Genomic DNA, 19,248 nt, shown 5'->3' with positions numbered 1-19,248 from the left:
ATTCACATAATATTTGTTGTTTCATACAAAAAGAAAGTATTCCAAACATAGGGGTCTATTCCTGTCCCTATTTCTACATGTATACATATATGCATTATATGTACATACCCCACAACATAGTTGTTTATTTTTTAATTTATATATATATATATATATTTATATGCACACGCTAGTTTTTTTTTTTTTTTTTTTTTTTTTTAACTCAACTTTTCCATCGTACTTTATGTTTTAAAAATTAAGCATATTTTTTAAATTAAAACAAAAATGAAGCAAAATTTGCAATACTTCTATATATACATGCATACATGTGGAACGCAAAAAAACAGAAAAAATTGCTACAAAAAGCTGCACATACATGTGTTAAACAAAAGTTGCAATACGGGTAAATCCACTATGTACGATAAAAGGGGGGTCCAAAATGGGGTCCAAAATGGAATCCAATAAAATGTGTATTTAGCTATTGCGTGTTGGGTGAAACTCATTTGTAGACATGACTGCACCCACTTGGATTAGTGGAATAGACACCATTGAACATACACTTAAATGTTTGAAAATAGAATAATGGTTTTAATTTTATAGCAACAGGTATCCTTCTTACAGGAACAAACATTCGTTGTGCCCAGATGCACATTTTCATCACGATCACCTAGGTCTGTAACTAAGTATGTTCCTTTCTGTGCAGAAAAACAACAGTGCGATTTAATATAAAGGAATAAGAAAAAAAAAAATTTATTAAACAGAAAATAAATATCTTGCAGAGACAAAATGTTTGAAATTTTGGTTTTTAACACTTTGTAATAATTATCATTTAACTCGTTTTTATAGGTAAAATTATATCCCTTCCCCCCAGCTATTTTTTTAATACCTATTAAATGGTATGTATGATATAAACAATCATTCATTTTTATTAATTTTTTTTTATTTCCTCGAAATGGATAATCCATATTGTTAAGCATGTTTAATAAGAATGTGAAGTTTTTTTTAAAAAATAATTCCTCCACATTTTTGTACTCTTTCATCATTTTGTTGTTGTATATAAAATCAAAAAGGGTGAACGGTGGTTTTTCTTTGGAGTTGGATCTATTATAATAATCGCTGCATTTTTCATTCTCTAAGCTATAATTATATAAAAGTGTTTTTATTTTCTTTTCTTTGTTTTTACATTTTTTATTACTACTCTCATCATGTAACTTACTAATCGGGACCTCATTGTCATATTCTTCATTTATACATGTGCAGCGTGTGTCAAGCACAGTGGAGCCACTATCACCCTTACTTTCACTACTGCCGATGGAAGTAGTACAGCGAAAATTATTGCATTCTTTATTGCATTCTTTATTGGATTCTTTACTGCATTCTTTATTGCATTCTTTATTGGATTCTTTACTGCATTCTTTATTGCATTCTTTATTGCATTCTTTATTGCATTCTTTACTGCATTCTTTACTGCATTCTTTACTGCATTCTTTACTGCATTCTCCACTGCATACTTTACTGCATTCTTTACTGCATTCTCCACTGCATACTTTACTGCATTCTTTACTGCATTCTCCACTGCATACTTTATTGCATTTTTTTCTACATAACAGAAACTTCGCTTCTGTTGAAACAATTTCCGAATTTAACCTGCATCGATCGAACTTTTCCAAACAAAAGGAGTCAAATGTCCTTTCCTCAAGTGCACAACATGTGAACAAAGTGTTAACATTTTGTAGTTTAATATTCTTATCACTTAAAAATTTCCTTGTATTTTGGTTAAACAATTTACAATTTTTAAAATTCTCTATATAATAAAACTGTTCACAAATAAAATATTTTTCAAACGTGTATTTTTTTCTTTTCATTTCTCTGATTTTGCTAGCTATTTTGTGTTTTAAAGAAATAGGTATATAACCATCTCCACCACCACCGCTTCCCCCCCCCCCACTGTGTGCTCCTTCTTTACACACACGTGAAATATTATTTTTTGTTCCTTTTCTTGAATCATTTAAGCGATGTAACTTATGAGGAGTAAAAAAGCTCATTGAATAGCAGTTATAAATAATGCTCTTCAAAACATTATAAAAAAAAAATTGTACAACTATTTTTACGTTGAAAAAAGGGATAATTTCCATATTTATTTCGTTTATATTATGTAAGTTTATCTTTTTTAAAACTTTTATATGAGTTGTAAACATATTTTGAAATAAAATTTCATGTACGGATGTATCTTTTATTTCTTTCATAAAATCTACAAGGTGCTCCTCATTCCCACTTTTTATATCTTCGTCTAAGTAATTTTCCATTTGTTTCTTCATTCTTCCACTGTAATCATTTTTTTTTGCTATGTGTGAACTTGTGTACGGGAAATTTGTAGTGCTATAACGGCTTCTTAATCCATAATCAATGATATTACAGAGCTCCTGTTCATAACACACATTGATTTCACTCATATGAGGTGCATTTCCATTATCTTTTTTCTCTTTCACGCGTTTACCACATGCATGAGTCATGTCTTCATCACAATTATCATTCATGTTGTCAAATAGATGAAATCTGTTTTCAACACGTGTGTATTTTTGTATACCTTTCTGATGATTACATGTATTATCAACATTTTCAATCACCTCATGACAAGCCAATTTTTCTTCACTCACAATGCTTATATCAACCTCCCTTTCTTCATTGTTCTTGTTCCATGAAATCTGGGCATTTTTTTCTTTTGTCCAGTATGTCTGAAAGAATTGGAGTTTTTCCATTCCATAATTGTTTAAATTGGTGAAACTTGTTCTATCTCTATTATCCTCCTCCTCCTCTCGTGTCACTCGTTGAGGAAGGTTAACATTTTTAGAAATTTCATCTTTATAATAATTCCCCAAGTTATGCATTAAAATTTTATGGATGTACTGATAAATATTGTTCAAATCTATTCGATAAGATTCCTCAAAATTGTATTCATTAAATAATCTCTTTTCATCTTCTGTTAGATAACTCTTCGTTAAATTTTTCATCAACATGTTTACAGTTGAAAAATCCTCATTCTGAGAAATGATTTCTTGGATATTTTTATATATATAATCGGATCGAAACAAAAAATTATAATAAACAGAAATATCGGTTAAATTCAAAAATTGTTGACGAATGGTCCTAAACAGTTTTGCTAAATGGACTTGTAAACGCTCCAAAGAAAATAAAAATCCACTTCTTTTCATCAACTCATATTTTTGTATAATAAAAAATAAATACATTTGAAGTAATACATAATTACTAAAAATTACACGCATGAATATAAAAACAATATGAAAGGAGGGTATTAATTCCATTCCTAGGAATTCATTAAATGTTATTAAAAAAAAGTTTAACATTTTCTTCTTTTCTTTTGCTATCGATTGTTGAATGACTCCTAAGCAATAACAAACAAAATGATCTTTTATTCTTACGTTGAAAATATCAAAAGTTATAATAATAGATGAACAAAGAAAATAATGTAAATTCCCACCATACTTTCTACTTTCTTTGTTATATAAATTGGTGTCCATGTTTTCTTTCTTATTCCAAATGATAAAAAAAGAATATACAATACATGCGTATAAAGATAGCAATGTGATATTCTTTTCTAAAAATTCAGTTATAACATTTATGTCCACATTCTTCGTTACTTCCTTCGATTCCATCATTTTTTTTCTTTTTTCCACATTTCTGTCGTCTTTTTCATTTTTTCTTTTTTTAGCATTTCTTCCTTCTTTTTCATTTTTTCTCTTTTGCTTTTTCGATTCTTTTACCTCCACGTCGTTTCTTCTGCAACTGTGATCCCTGTCACTGTGTGTCTCTGTGTCCCTAGTCCACGTATGATGGTGGTTTCTTTCCATTCCAGGATATTCACAACTAGAGTTCCACCTGGGGTGTGCTTTATCGTGAATCTTTTTCGGCACATTATCCAATACATCGTCTAGCACGTCATCTAACACATCGGCATGGTTCCCATCTACCAAACCGTTACATTTACTACTATTAGAATGCACGCCATTTGGATATTCCACCACTTCATCCATTTTGTTTATTTTATGCAAGATCTCCTTACCTCTGCGATCTCCGCTCGTTCCAGTAGAAATATGATTATCTGATTGGGGACAACTCACCTCCTTCCCCCTCTCACCAGTTATTTCAGAAGTTATCTCATCGGCTGTATCATCAGCTGTGTCATCGGCTGTATCATCAGCTGTGTCATCAGCTGTATCATCGGCTACCTCCTCACCAGTTGTCTCATCATTGATCACTCCAAAGCATTTTTCATCAAGTAGTTTTTTTGGTTCCACTTGAAGAGAAGGATCATCAAGAGAAGAGTTATTTATCAGATCGAATATATCATGAAATATATTCATCCTCTTTTGTGCTTGTAAATATTCCCCATGTCCAAATTTATTATGTAAATTTTTCAATTTGTTAATTATAATAGTGATACATTTTTCCATGTAGGGTAATATATCATCCTTTGCAAAATTTTTTAGTTGTAATCTGTTACATATTGTAAATAAAATTTTTGCTAAATTCTTGCAATATACTCTTGTTTTCGTGGTATTTTTTTTTATCTGTCTTTTCAATTCATGCATGGTCATAATTTCACTATTTAAATTACAGTATATGTAATTTAAGCACAAGACTAAAATACAAATTCTATTTTCACCTCTATCTTTTATTCCTTTAATATTTTTTATTTTCTCAAAATTATTTATATAGTAATTATAGTACTTTAAATCGTTGCGATAGCATATTTTCTTTATTATCTTTTCGTAGTTTTTTTTATCGAAAGGTAGCTTGTTTTTTTCATTCACATTGTAATGTAGTTCGTCCTCCAAATTACTGTAAGAATGTGCCTCATTTGCATCGCTTGTGTTGTCCACATCATTCTCATCCTCCTCTGCCCATTCATTTTTTCCTTCTTTTGTAACATCATTTGTATCACCCGACTTTTCATGCCACTCCTGATGAACATTAATAAACCCCTTGAACAACTCATAGTTCTCACTTGTGCCATTTTTTCCGTTTCCATACATGTTAAGGAGCTCGTCCATTTCGTTCTAATATTTTGACTCAATTCTATTAGATCCCCTAACAATTTCAGTTTTCAACATTTTAGCACGTCCTAAAATCATGAGGCTCATGGGAGGGGGTAGGTACATTTTTTCCCTCTTTTGTATTTTTAATTTATTTTACACGATAAAAATTGCATATTCCTATCGGCTCTTTTACAAAATACAGTGACAGATAACTGAAACTGTCATTCATTTGGTGCGTAAAAGTATGCAAGTACATAATACATGTATGTGTCTACATAGGGTGAAAAAAAATATCACGTAATTTGCTTATAACAAAAAAAAAAAAAAAAAAAAAAAAAGGAGAAGAGAGAAATTGCAACAAAAAAAGTAAGAAATACTACAAGCATTTTATTAAGCTCATTTTATTACGCTCATTTTGTTATGCTCATTTTGTTACGCTCATTTTGTTATGCTCATTTAATTGCGCTCATTTTATTACGCTCATTTTCCGAATTATTGAAATTGAGTTGGGTTTTGCCCAGCGCAACAAGCAGTTGTCGATCACGCGTAGATAAGGACAAAATGTTTATATATACATAAACATGTATATACTTTTATGTAACACTTAAAGTAGAGAAAAAATATGTGCATATTTTTATCTTCAAATTATATGCGTTCATAAAAAAAATATCCTGCAGTTTGCTATTTTGGAAATTTTTTATCTCTGAGAAATTTCCACCGTTTACAAGCAGCATGAGAAAAAAAAAAAAAAAATGAAAAAACAAAATAAATAACTAAAACGAAATAAATAGAACTAAATAAATAAAACAAAATAAATAAATAAAACAAATTAAATAAAACAAAATAAACAAAACAAAATAAGTAAACAAAATAAAGAAAAAAAAATAAGCAGTATTAACATGTATTCATGGAAAAATACATAAACAAGTACACTTACGTTTCCACGTATATATTCATTCAATTGACCTACACCGTAATCTCAATATGGGAAATGCGGACACGCATCTCGTCGGGGGGAGGAGGAAAAAACAAAACAAAACAATTTCTTATGGGGGAGGGGTCCAAAAGGAAAACCTCACGTCCTTACTTGTTTGGAGTACTTAAAGCTATTCTTGCAAAATCAGCTATGTTTTATGCGTAAGCACAACAATATTCATGTATTTATTGCATGTTTCTGTTCATATGTAGAAGTATTTTAGAGTTTTAAGGATAGGTCGAAATGAATTCATATGTGTTAGTAAAAAAGAAAAAAATATTTTTTAAAGACTATTGTAGTTGATTTTTTTCATTTTTACATAAGAAATGACTTTTGAAATTAGGAGCTTTTCAAATATTTACTATTTTCCCCTTGGCTAAGTATAATAATAAATAGGTTTGGTTTACACTAAAAAAAATTTCGGTTATGTATGAATGAACATACTTGAGGTACGTAGGAATGGGGCAAAATTTGGGGAACCCAAGGAAAACTTTACAATTATGGGGAAAAGGTATAATAAAACAGGCTATAAAAAAAGATATATATTCATGTGTATATTTATATATGTATGCATGTCTCCTTTTGTGCTCTAAGCGTGTGCAGTTTACACATATGTGCGTGTGTGTGTGCATAATCCAGCGAGGTATAACGGACCTGCAGAAGAATCACATGTCGTTAAAGGGAAGTTGTGATATCTCACAAGGTAAAGGGTCGTTAAAAAAATACCTGTGTTTTAAGGCATCTTCTGCGGTAATACGCTCATGTGAATTTAACCTTAAAAAAGACATTAATAAATCTATACAATCATCGTTGTCAATTTTAAATATATTTTTAAAATCCTTTTTATTTGATTTTGTAAATTCTGTGTATAAGGGAAGATAAAGAGCCTCGGGCCAATTGTTTTCATTTGGTGTGCCTAACAAAAAAAATATTTTCCCTAATTGATCAATTTCATTTTCTCCTGGAAATAAAGTCTTTTGTAATAAAAGTTCAGCAAATATACACCCAAAACTCCACATATCAACAGATGAATTATATTTATTACTTCCCATTAACAATTCAGGAGCTCTATACCATAACGTTACGACTTTACTAGTCATATTTAAAGATCTCTTATTATGTTGTTTATCTTTTGAGTACATATCTGAGTACATATCAAATGCATATTTGGAAGACAATCCAAAGTCTGCAATTTTTACTTCTCCTTTTTTATTTATAAATATATTTGCAGGGGACAAATCTCGATGCATAAAATAGTATTTATGTAACACATTGAGTCCATTTAAAATTTGTAAAAGAATACATTTCTTTTGGCTATCTGTTAATAATATTTTACGATTGATAATTTTAGCTAAATCGTAATCCATTATTTCCATCACTAAATTTATGTAATCTTTTTCACAGTATAAATCCAGGGCAGTCATAATATTCTTATGTTTTATTTCATTCATTATTTTTATTTCTCTTAGTAATACAAAGTTTATGCCACATTCATCAATGTAATTGCTTATTTTATTAATTTTCATTTTCTTAATTGCTACTTCTTTTTTCAACGTCGTGTCATAAGCCTTGTACACTTTTCCATACGAACCTTCTCCCAGAAAGTTCGGCTTGAATATATATCGCTCAGCAGAATTTGTTTCCATTACAAGTGGCAGCGTGCCTGGGTCATGACTTTTGTATTGGGAAGTTCAGGTTTCCTATAATCTTTAAGGAAGTTCATAAGGTGAAAGTTTACTGATAAAAGCTGTGTTTCACATAAAAATGAACACAGAAAAAGAAAGGATTTAAACATGATGACTCAATAAACACATAGAGCAAAAATGACAATACATTTATTCACACTTAATCGAGAAATTTAATTCTATTTTAGCCTTACTTTTATAATCACTTCATGTCGTTGCATGTACTATTCTGTTGCCAGAGCGTAAATTTTTAAAAGTACTCATTTTGTGCTTTGTGTTTTGCACTTAGTATTTTGCACATAGTATTTTGAACATAGTATTTTGAACATAGTATTTTGCACATAGTATTTTGCACTTAGTATTTTGCACATAATATTTTGCATTTTGTACTTTTTTTTTTTTTTTTTTAATTTCTCTTCAGATTTGTTTCTCATAAGGGAATGCATTTCTGCCACCATCATGCAATTTGTTATGTGGTATAATACTTAGAAAAAAAAAAAAAAAAGAAAAAAGTATGAACTCTATCCCATGATCCATGTTTGCATTAACAAAGTTTTCATTTTTCTTTTTAATTTCTTTTTCCTTGCTAGCATAATTGACAATTTTTTTTCCTAGCATCCTTGGTAAAATAATATAAAACGTTAAATCTTCCACTTTAAGGTGATGGTAATTCACGAGTGGGGTATTTATGTATATAACATTTGAGCATAACTACCCGTGCATATGCATATATATAAGTATTTTTACCTCATACCTTCTTTTTTTTTTTTTTTTAAATATTAAAGGTGTTAATCCTTCTTTATAGAGAGTATTTATATATAGAGATATGGGTGAGAGTATGTACCTTAACAAGGAGATTAAGAATGGTGAGAAACTGGATGTTAAAATGTTGGCTCTAATTGCATAAAGGGCATGGGAGAGTGTGGAACCAAAAAGTGGGAAAAAAAGAAAAAAAAAAAAAAAAAAGGCATAGCATATAGTGTAGCATAACATAAGCATACCAAACCACAACTGAGCATTAGTGTTAAAGTAGCAAAGCGGAACAATGTAAGGAAAATAATTTTTTCCTTTTTTTAGGAAATAATGTCAATAAGGATTACCCCGATTTAATTAAAAATATATTTGTTTTTGTGTAAATTTTTATTTAAAAAAGTCATGTGTCATTCTTGTTAGGAATGCCATATTTTTTTGCGTGTAATTTTAATAAAATCCATATACAAACTCCGTGTGTATAAAAAAAAAAAAAAAAAAAAGAGGGGTGAAAGAAAACAATGTATTTGTGGTACGTGCGTTGTAAATATTTATGTGTTACCAAACTTGTGGATGTCATACAAAAAGCATGAGTCAAAGTGTGCATGTATAACGAGAGACAGAACATAAAAAAAAAAAAAAAAAAACACCAACAGAATAACTTTAAAAATGGGACACAAAATAGAACACGTGGCCACTTATAATGAAACATAAAAAAAAAAAAAAAAAAAAAAAATTACGGCTATGTGAAGTGAATTTATTGAAAAATGGATAATCCGTTATCTTGAATAATTTTCCCATTTAAGGATCCTTTATCATTTTTTTGTTTCGCTTCCTTAAAATATCGTCTTTTCCTTTTTTTGTTTTTAATTTTAATCATGTATCTTTTGTAAGGTTGGCATACGTAACGGCAATCATACTTAATGCCTATGTTTCCTTTCTTTTCTCGCAACAAATTTCTACACAATATCAGATGCTTTACCATAATTTCCAGTGGGGAATACACGGGGACGTTCAAGCATATATCTTCAAAAAAAAAAAAAAAAAAAAAAAAAAATGGGAAATGAAAACGAGTGCGAAAAAAAGAAAAAAAAAGAGATGTCATAATAAAAGGCCATAAAAATGTAAAAATAACAAAATATCACAGTTCTTTCCGTGATATTACATATGCAAATATGCACACGGTCATAAAAATACTGGCTTCAAATACATACACAAAAATGAAACTCTCCTCGGATTGAGTGATGAGCTATATTATATATAAACTTAAAATATATTAAATGCACAAAATGGTGTGAAAAAAAAAAAAAAAAACAGATTCGCTCAAATTTGCTTAGAGTAACTAAAAATATGTACAAAAATTGCTTACCCAGTATTCCCTCATTGATCGAATTGAAAGTCAACAGATTCCTATTTTTTGAGAAGAACATGCGAACAAGTTTTTCCTTGTACGGTTTATGATATGCAATTAATGAAGTTGTGTCTAAAATACACTGACGAACGTTAACCCGTCGTGATTTGTTAAAATACGATAATTTTTCTCGTATCCATAAGAGAGCTAAATATAAATGATCTTTTTTAAATTTTAGGCCTTCATTATATGCAGGTTTATTTTTATAGATATAATGATATATCTGATCAAAATCTATATCATTAAATTGGTAATACTTTTCATTAAAATTAGAATCGTTACTATTACAGTCGGAGGTGGTGTTATCATCATTTGAGCTTGAAAATGTGTCCTTTTTTTTCTTTTTTTTATAACTTGTTATTGTTGGTTTCATTTTTCTACAATATTTTTTTCTAAAATTATTACTATACGGATTATCATCTTCAAAAAATTCATATTCTTTAGATAATCTATTATAATGTTTTTCATATTCTTGTTGCAAGTTATTTTTCTTAAAAAAGTCCTCATCATAATTCGATCGCATATTTTTATATATCATTCTTTCCATTTTTTTCTCTTTCTCATAATCATTATTTAGTTGTGAATTTCTGATGGAATTTTTTTCATCAACTCCTATTTCATTTGCTATTTTTTTTTCTTCTTTTCCTCTTAACATGTCTATTGTGACATCTACATCTCTATTATCACTTCTCTGTAACATGGGCTGTTCATAATTCTTATTAGTTTTTTCTTCTTTTCCAATAGATGGATGGCATGATTCATCATTTCTTTTGTCTAAAAATCCTTTCTTGGAATGATTTATCCATTCGTCATGGTTATGTCTAGGAAGATCGTCTCTATTTATATGATCTTTGCTATTATTATGACTACTAACACTATTGTAACTATCGTACTCACTATTTTCTGCATTACTATTTGTGCTCTTATCACTATTTCCATTATGCTGTTTCAATGATATTTTGTTATGGCTCATGTGGTTCCCTTTTAAGGTGTCCGCCATTATGCTAAGACCTTTACTTTTTTTCCTTTCTCCTCTTTTGTTTAACTTGTCTAATTTTTTCAATATGTTATTGTTACTATCTTTCTCATCATTGGAAGTGTCACAAAATAAGCTATCAGATGAACCAGAATCAGTTATAATGTTATCATAATAATGATCATCACTTAGGGTATTATAAGTTTTGTAGCTTGTTTCACTGAGGACCATATCATCATCATCTTCTTCTTCCATGTTGTGTGTTCTCATTTTTTTATATTTTCTTTTATTTAAAGAAATTCTTTTTATAAATCCCTTATTCGGTCTCAGTATTTCTATCAACTGTTGTGTATATAACATGGCAATGTTAAAACTTCCTCGATCATTTGTAAACAAATCTGAATATTTTTCTTCCAATATATTTAGTACATTTATAATATTTCCATTCATAATATTATTTCTTATTATATATCTTGTTTGCAAAGAGTTTATCATTTTATTTAACTTTTCATCCGATAAATACAAATCGGCAAAATATCTTGTGATATATTCCCTATCAATTGGGTAGCATTTTCCTTCTTTTTTATTTAATTTTTTATTATTTTCATTTTTAATTATACCTGATTTTTCTCTTAACAAAAGATGGATCTTTTTATTAATTTCATTTTCACCTTTTTTTGCTTCTTTTTTGCTGTTTAAAAAATTGGTTCCTAAAATGTTTAAATCATCTTTCACGCTCAAACTTCTTTTATTCCTCAGTCGACTTAATAATAACGAATTTGAGTCTTTTCTCACATTTATTAAATTACTTAAACTGCTTTTTCTCGATATCCACAATGCACTTTGTAAATTTGTCCCCGGGTAGTTATATGGGTTAAACTCGTAGCCCTTAATTATATTGGCATCTAAATTTCCATCTGTTCCCTTTTCACCCTCTCTCTCAGTGTTCTCCTTTTCTTGGACGTGAATATGTCGGTGAGAACCTTCGCCTGCAACGGTTGTAACAGATGGATGTGAAATATTCTGCAACTCTTGTTGTTGCTGTTGCTGTTGCTGTTGCTGCTGCTGCTGCAGGACCCCGGGGTTCTCTTCCCCCTTCTGTTCAACTTCAACACTCGGAGGCTTCTCCTCATTTACGTTCTTCTCAGTGTTCTTCTCTTCTTCTCTGTTATTATCCATTTCATAAGCTTCTAGTTTAGAGTCCGTTTTCCCATCTGCAGGTAAGGGGTTGACGTCATCCAATAATTTATCTTCAGCTATGATTTGATCATTTTTGTTTTCACCGCTTGTCTTGGTGTCATGGGATCTTATTTTATCACTCTGAGTTATATCTTCCCCTTTGTTTGTACCTTCTGCTTTTTCATCCTTATTGTGTTTCGCACTTATATCTAAGTGACTAATTTGTAATTTGTTTAATGTGTTTTTATTATCTTTAACATCTTCATCATTTGTACCTTTTGAACTCTTATTTTCTTCTCCTATTGTATTTTCCGTTTTATGAAAAATAACATTTTTCGATGACTCACTGCTGTAAGCACAAAATTTTGCTGAAAAATCAGCATCCTTCATATCGACTTCACTTTTTGCACAATCCTTTTCGTATCCCCCTTTCGATCTTGCTTCATCATTATTATTACTACTGCCTCTATTTTGTAAATGCTGAGGAGGTAGATCAGTATATTTTATTTCTGTTCCCCCTCGAGAGAGGGTATATTTTTCTTTATCAGCGTTATTTTTTGGATTTTCTTTTGTTTTCTTTTCTTCGACATTCGTCTCCTTCTCCGTCTCCTTCTCCGTCTCCTTCTCCGTCTTCTTCTCCGGCATCTTCTCCTTCCCCTTTGGTAAATCAGTCTTTCCTGAAAAATACTTATTCATTGCGTACTTTGTATGCGAGGAGTTACCAATGCTACTACCATTGTCGTCTACATTTCTATGGTTTTCTAAAAAGTTCATAAATGTTTTATATGTATTATAGTAACCACATTTAACCAAATGGGATTTGATGATATCAGCAAAAATGTCTTTTTGGATATATATGGATTTAATAATGTTCCTTTCATTTTCACATTCTTCAAATATGAAATTGTAAATGTCAAAATAAAAATTATTCAGGTGAAATTTAATTCTGTCACCTAGACTACTTAACCCAACGGTAGCATAATAATCATATTTCGAATTCACATTACATGCCTTTCCTAAAAATTTTCCATTCTTTGTAAAAAATGCACTATTATCAAAATAATTAATACCACAACCAATTATATCATATTTTGTATATCCATTGCTGTAATTTTCCAATTTTCCATCAACAAGTTTCTTACCGTCATCATTCTTATATCCAAAAGAATTATATTCTGCTCCTGGGTTTTTATTAATTGTATAATTTTTGCTTGTCATACCTATTACAATTTTGGAAAAATTTGTGCAGCTTAAAACTTCAACTTCAAAATAGTATATGCTACAATCTCTAAATGCACATTTATTTACTTGGACACATGCAATATCTGTATGTTTTCCCCATGCGCTATATGTTGCTGTTAGTTTGTCCTTACTGACGGATATGAAATTTGAAACATTCGCTGTATTTATACATACAGTATCTTTGAATAAATTGTTTAAATAGATGTAATGGTGCTTAAATTTTTTATTCTTTTTTTTCAGATATAATTTTTTTTTTTTCTTATAGTAATTATTATCATTTTCTCTCTCTTCCTCCTCTCTCGATTTCTCATCTTCGTCATTCTCAAATTCGCATTTATTTGTCTTCTTGATTCTTTTTTTTCTTTTCTTTTTCCTGCACTTGTGATATGTTTCTTCATCCGTTTTTTCATCCGTTTCTTCGCCCGATTCTTCGCCCGATTCTTCGCCCGATTCTTCGCCTGATTCTTCGCCTGATTCTTCGCCCGATTCTTCACCCGATTCTTCACCTCCAGGATCCTTATCTGCGTCATTGTCCGCTTCATCATCCTCGTCATCCGTTTTGTCATCCGATTCTTCATCCGATTCCTTATCCGTTTCTTCACCCGTTTCTTCATCCGTTTCTTCATCCGTCTCTTCACCCGATTCCTCATCTCCGTCATCTTCAGGATCCTCCTCACTCGCGTCCTTATCTGACTTTTCATTTGCATCTTCATCTGGATCATCTTCAGGCTCGTCATCCGTATCCTTATCCGGTTCATTCGCCTCTTCGTCCTTCTCCTCATCATCAGCACCATCCGTGTCATCAACATCGAATGCATCTTCTTCTCCCACTTCTTCATCTTCGTCATTATCGTCATTCTCATCCTCCTCTTCTTCCTCCTCTTCCTCATCATCATCTTCTTCTTCCTCATCTTCTTCCTCCTCCTCCTCCTCATCATCATCTTCTTCTTCTTCTTCCTCTTCTTCTTCTTCTTCCTCTTCTTCTTCTTCCTCCTCCTCATCATCATCGTCTGAGCTGGACTCTGAATCAGATTCCATGTTAGACTTTGATCCATTGTCATCATCTTTACCTGTTCTTCTCTTTCCTTGGTTTCTTTTTGGTTCATTTGTTTTTTTCTCACTTTCTTTTCTTCCTCTTCTTCTTGCATTAGTATGTGCACCTTTTTTACTAAAAGCTCTATTATTAGAGTTGTCTGACAAGAACAATGCCGATTTATGTGGGACGTAAAATGATCTACAGAAATTACACTCATGAAAGATACTGGGATGATATGCATAATTTGAAAGTAACATTAATGGTGGATATGTTACATAACAACGTTCACATTTTTTATGCGTCCTTCCATTTTGACAGGTTACTACAATCATATTTTTATAATTTTTTCCTTTTCTTTTCTTGTTCTTATTTTCTAACTGATGTTTTAGTATATCCCTTTTTCTCTTAATATCTCTACATGGATTTGTGCTTTTTCGTGAAAACGAATTTATCAACCTTTTCTTTATTTTGACATCTAACTCTTTTATAGATTCTCCATAACTTCGCTTCCTACCTGTGGGAGGTATTATCATACTTCTTCCTACAACATTTTTATTCTTCAAATTTTTTGTCTCGTTGTATTTATCTTCTTCCATTTTGATAAAAGGGAAGACTTTATATTTTTTTTTAATCCCTTCGTTTATTTCGTCCTCCTGTTCGCCGAGGTATAACAGGTTTTCATCCTTTCTGTTTTTACTTCTCAAGAACATGTACATTTCAGATATGGGAAATTTCAGCAAAACAGTTATAACAAATCTGATATTACAAATTACAAAATGGAGGAGGCACAAATAATAAAATATCATGTATACTGTCCGTTCAACTTCCTCAGATAAAAGGGTGTACAACACCATTTCAAATTTTTTCTCTTCTTTATGAACTCTCCATGCTCGTACAGATTTATCAAAAAGGCATGATGCGAAGGTTAAATGTTCATAATACGCATCATTTGATGAAACATCGATTAAGGGGAAATAATAATTCCCACATTTATATACACAATATGTACTAACCAGATTGTCTAATTTTTCGAAATAAATAATTGCAACTTCTGGGATTATGCTAATAGGTAGATTTTTACTGCTTGAAAGTGTACAGAATAAATTCTCTTGGTAATTTTCTGCTTCTTCTCCTTTGTTATGTACAATAGGATATTTTATGATTCGATTGATTTTTGCACGATATGAATTGGCTAGTAGTAAGTTAACATCATTTTCCTCAATTTTGAAACTGTAATTTTCACTTATGAACAATGAAAAATCAGGAGATGAAAAATTGGGAAATGATATATTATTGATAAAAAATTTCCAACTACTCAGTTTCTCCTCCTTTTTACTTTTTCTTTCAAAAAAAAGACATAAACTGTAATACAATTGTTTATTTTTCTTAGAATCATTTTTATTAAAATTTGAAACTTCTAACACCAACATTTTAGATGAACAGGAACACTGTTTCTGTGTACGTTTGTACAAGAACTTATTAAAAAAAAGATTCTCCATCTGGTGTTGTAATGAAAAATGTTGCATTGTCTCTTTCATCACGATCACATAATTCAAAGGGGTATTTTTTGGTATAAATACACTCAATAATATGAAAAAATCAGAGTTATTCTTTTCACTCTTCATTATATATATCTTAAATTTTCTCCATTTTATCATAAATAGTATACTCATTTCTGAAATATTATAAGTGCCCAAATTACTGTAGAATCTTTTACATTTACACATGTAGCTCATATCATATATATTATGATTAAGTGTATCTAGTTGTAGTACCATAGTATCCTTCTTCGACATATCATTTATGTTTTCCACGAAATTTTTGAATATCAATTGAATGCACAAATTTATTGATTGAGCAAAAAATAGCTTTAACATGTATAAAAAGTGTAAGTATTGTACTGGGCGTGAGATATTACATTTTTTTTTCTCTTTTTTATACTCTATATAGTGATAAAAAGGTCTATATGTTGAATGAATTAATTTAAATAAAAGAGAATTTGAATTGTGGTAACCATCCATTTTTCCATTTTTACCCAAACATGTTCTACAGAATGTGTCACATTCATTATTTGTTAATAAAATGTAATAGAAGAAACAAAAGAAATTTTTTAATTTGTTTATTTTTACATAAAATCTTTCGTTTTCTATTTTAAAACAAGGAAATGAATTTTCTCTAAAATATGTCATGAGGATTATACGCTTGTTACATATGTACAGATTCTTTATGCTTAAAAAAAATGTCTCTATTATTTTAAATTTTTTCTTATAATATTTTGATATAAGTACGAATAATCGTACACGATAAATTTTTCGATTTTGAGAGATTATTATTTTAGAATTTAAATAGAAATATTTTCTTTTGCATTTTAAAACACGTTCTGATAATCCACTAATGTATTCAATCGGAGAATTATATATGCACCAATGAATTTTGTATAATTTTATCTCTACGTTATTGTGCAGTAAAGACTTATTTGTATTTATATCGTTTAACGCATTTCTTTCGACCATCTTCCATTTTACATGACTATAGGGATCTTTTTTCTTGAGAAATGTTTTCACCTTCATATGTTTTTCACAAATGTTGTGAAAACTCTTATTTCTTCCATTTCCCACCCTCATAATATACTGTCGTCGATTCTTCTTTTCATAAAAAAATTCACATGATGTCCTTTTCACATGAGAACGAGAGGTGCAAAAGATAGCATGTTCATAATCTCCGTTCAGGGAACAGTTCCACGCCGGACCAACTAGGTATGTCTGGTCGTTTAGACATGTCTTATCAATTAGATAAGGAGGATCAACTAGGTATGTCTGATCGTTTAGACATGTCTGATTAATTAGATAAGACGGATCAACTAGATATGTAAGAGTTGTCCATTTATTTAATTTTCCCATGTTTGTGAAATAATCATCTAACGTGCTTCCATCATCATCATCATCATTATGTGTGTGCCATATGTCATGACATAAAGTCATTTTCGTTCATTTGTCACGAATTGGTAAAAAGAGCGTTTGATGATATGACATTCACAGGTGAAGGGAAGCAATTATTTAGAGTTATACACTTTTTGTAAGGTGTGGGAAAATGTAAATTTCTGGGGACGGAAAAAAACATAAATAAATGAATAACTAACTAAATAAATGAATAACTAACTAAATAAATGAATAACTAAATAAACGAATGGCTAACTAAATAAAAGAATGGTTAAATAAGTGGCACGATAAGGAACGATAACCAATTTAACAAGATGAAAAATACTGCATATTGTCTCCTACAGACAGAACAAAGACAATATGCTATTCTTGAGAAGGAAAAACACAGGAATTACATGCGACGAGAAAGTAGAAATAAGAAATGGGAAAACCATTATGATTTTCACTATACATATACATAAGCACATATATACATATACATATATATATATATATATATATATATATATATATACAAAGTTTTTTTGTGTGCTAATATTTTTACTTGGTCTATACTATGTCTGTTCATATGTGTTTGCTTCGATTTAATTTTTTTTACTTTAATGATATTCACCATAACGGAGATTAATTTTCACATAAATCATAAATAAAAATGTTCATATAACTACATGTTGAAAGAATAAAATATTATCCTTCTACTTGTGTTTTTGTTTCATTCTCATTCTTATTCTCATTTGATTTTTTTTTCTTTTTTTATCTCTTTATAAGCATACGTATGCATGTAAGAATATGTATATGTACAAGCCCATATATGCTTATACCTACCTGTACATGTAAAGCATTATGCATTCAAGAAATCAGAAATTCCTGCTGATTACACATATGCGATCATATGGTGTAACAATATGGTGTAACAATATGGTGTAACAATACGCTGTAATAATATGGTGTAACAATATGGAGTAACAATATGCTGTAATAATATGCCCTTTTTTCCTCTATAAAGAGCGTATAAAATGAAAAGAATCTATAAATGTGCTGTTTGTTATAATATTTCATACTATAACACACGAAAACACATTGCAACAAAGTCTTGAATATAGTAAACTGATCTTATTTCAAGAGACGAATAAAAATGCACACAAACGTTCAAAAATGCTTTACTTACATTTTGGTATATATCTAAAAAATCAATGGGAGGTGTAATGTGTACGCATATATTAGCACATATGTGTATACACATTTATTATTCTGAGTATCATCTATAGAAAACAAATATATACATGTATATGTAAATATATATATACATACATCGAAGCGTATAGAGTAAAAAAGAAGCATGACCTATGAAAATATAGAAGCTTACATGAATGATTTTCAGCCCTTCAAGTTAAGGAATTGTGTCCCTTGTGATGCAATGAAAATATGAGTAAAGGTAATGATAAAATATAAAATGACTGAGTTACAATTAAAACGAGTATAAATGGTGTGCATAAGTATGCATACATAACATGCATACGCAGCATGCATGCGTAACAAGCATAAATAGCATGCAAACATAACATGCATAAATAACATGCAAACATACATATTTAACCCAATCAATTCTTTTCCTTATAAAATGGAGGCTAGGAACGTAGCATCCACATGAATTAAATTTCATACATGCATGTGCACATTCAACTCAAAAGGGAGAACATAAAAAAGAAAAAAAAAAAACTTTACATAATCCAAATTTAGCTGAGTAATATACAATTTGGTAGGAAGCCTTCGAATGTTCAAGGCAATTATAAAACAAAATGTATGAGATGTAAAACATAAAGCTTAAAATGTAAAAGGAAAAATAAAAAATAAATGTAACTCATGTAACAAGTTCGTTTTCGTATACCTGTATATGAAACATTACATACAAATAGTGAAAAAAAAAAAAAATTTACACAAGGATTGTAAAGTACTTAAAATTTTATAAATCACAATGGAACAAATACAACATAAGGACGTGATGTCACATTTTCCTT

The 19,248-nt window shown here is 30.0% G+C and overlaps 3 protein-coding genes across 3 annotated transcripts; all 3 read right to left on the bottom strand.

Moving 5' to 3' along the window:
* Positions 1-539: 539 nt before the first annotated feature.
* On the bottom strand, positions 540-5,051 carry PGO_081340 (hypothetical protein, conserved; the record flags this gene model as incomplete). Its single annotated transcript, XM_028687356.1, has 1 exon — positions 540-5,051. The coding sequence occupies one exon, from the start codon at positions 5,049-5,051 to the stop codon at positions 540-542; it is 4,512 nt and encodes a 1,503-aa protein (XP_028543157.1).
* A 1,626-nt stretch (positions 5,052-6,677) lies between these two features.
* PGO_081330 (cyclin dependent kinase 7) lies at positions 6,678-7,658 on the bottom strand (the record flags this gene model as incomplete). The annotated part of the gene is made up of 1 exon (XM_028687355.1): positions 6,678-7,658. The coding sequence occupies one exon, from the start codon at positions 7,656-7,658 to the stop codon at positions 6,678-6,680; it is 981 nt and encodes a 326-aa protein (XP_028543156.1).
* A 1,546-nt stretch (positions 7,659-9,204) lies between these two features.
* On the bottom strand, positions 9,205-17,272 carry PGO_081320 (hypothetical protein, conserved; the record flags this gene model as incomplete). Its single annotated transcript, XM_028687354.1, has 2 exons — positions 9,205-9,473; positions 9,817-17,272. The coding sequence occupies 2 exons, from the start codon at positions 17,270-17,272 to the stop codon at positions 9,205-9,207; spliced, it is 7,725 nt and encodes a 2,574-aa protein (XP_028543155.1).
* Between the last annotated feature and the right edge of the window lie 1,976 nt (positions 17,273-19,248).

Source organism: Plasmodium gonderi, assembly GCF_002157705.1.
Source record: "Plasmodium gonderi DNA, contig: Chr08, whole genome shotgun sequence".
Classification (NCBI taxonomy): domain Eukaryota; phylum Apicomplexa; class Aconoidasida; order Haemosporida; family Plasmodiidae; genus Plasmodium; species Plasmodium gonderi.
The sequence above is the reverse complement of the archived record's forward strand: the minus strand, read 5'-3'. Positions and strand labels throughout refer to the sequence as shown.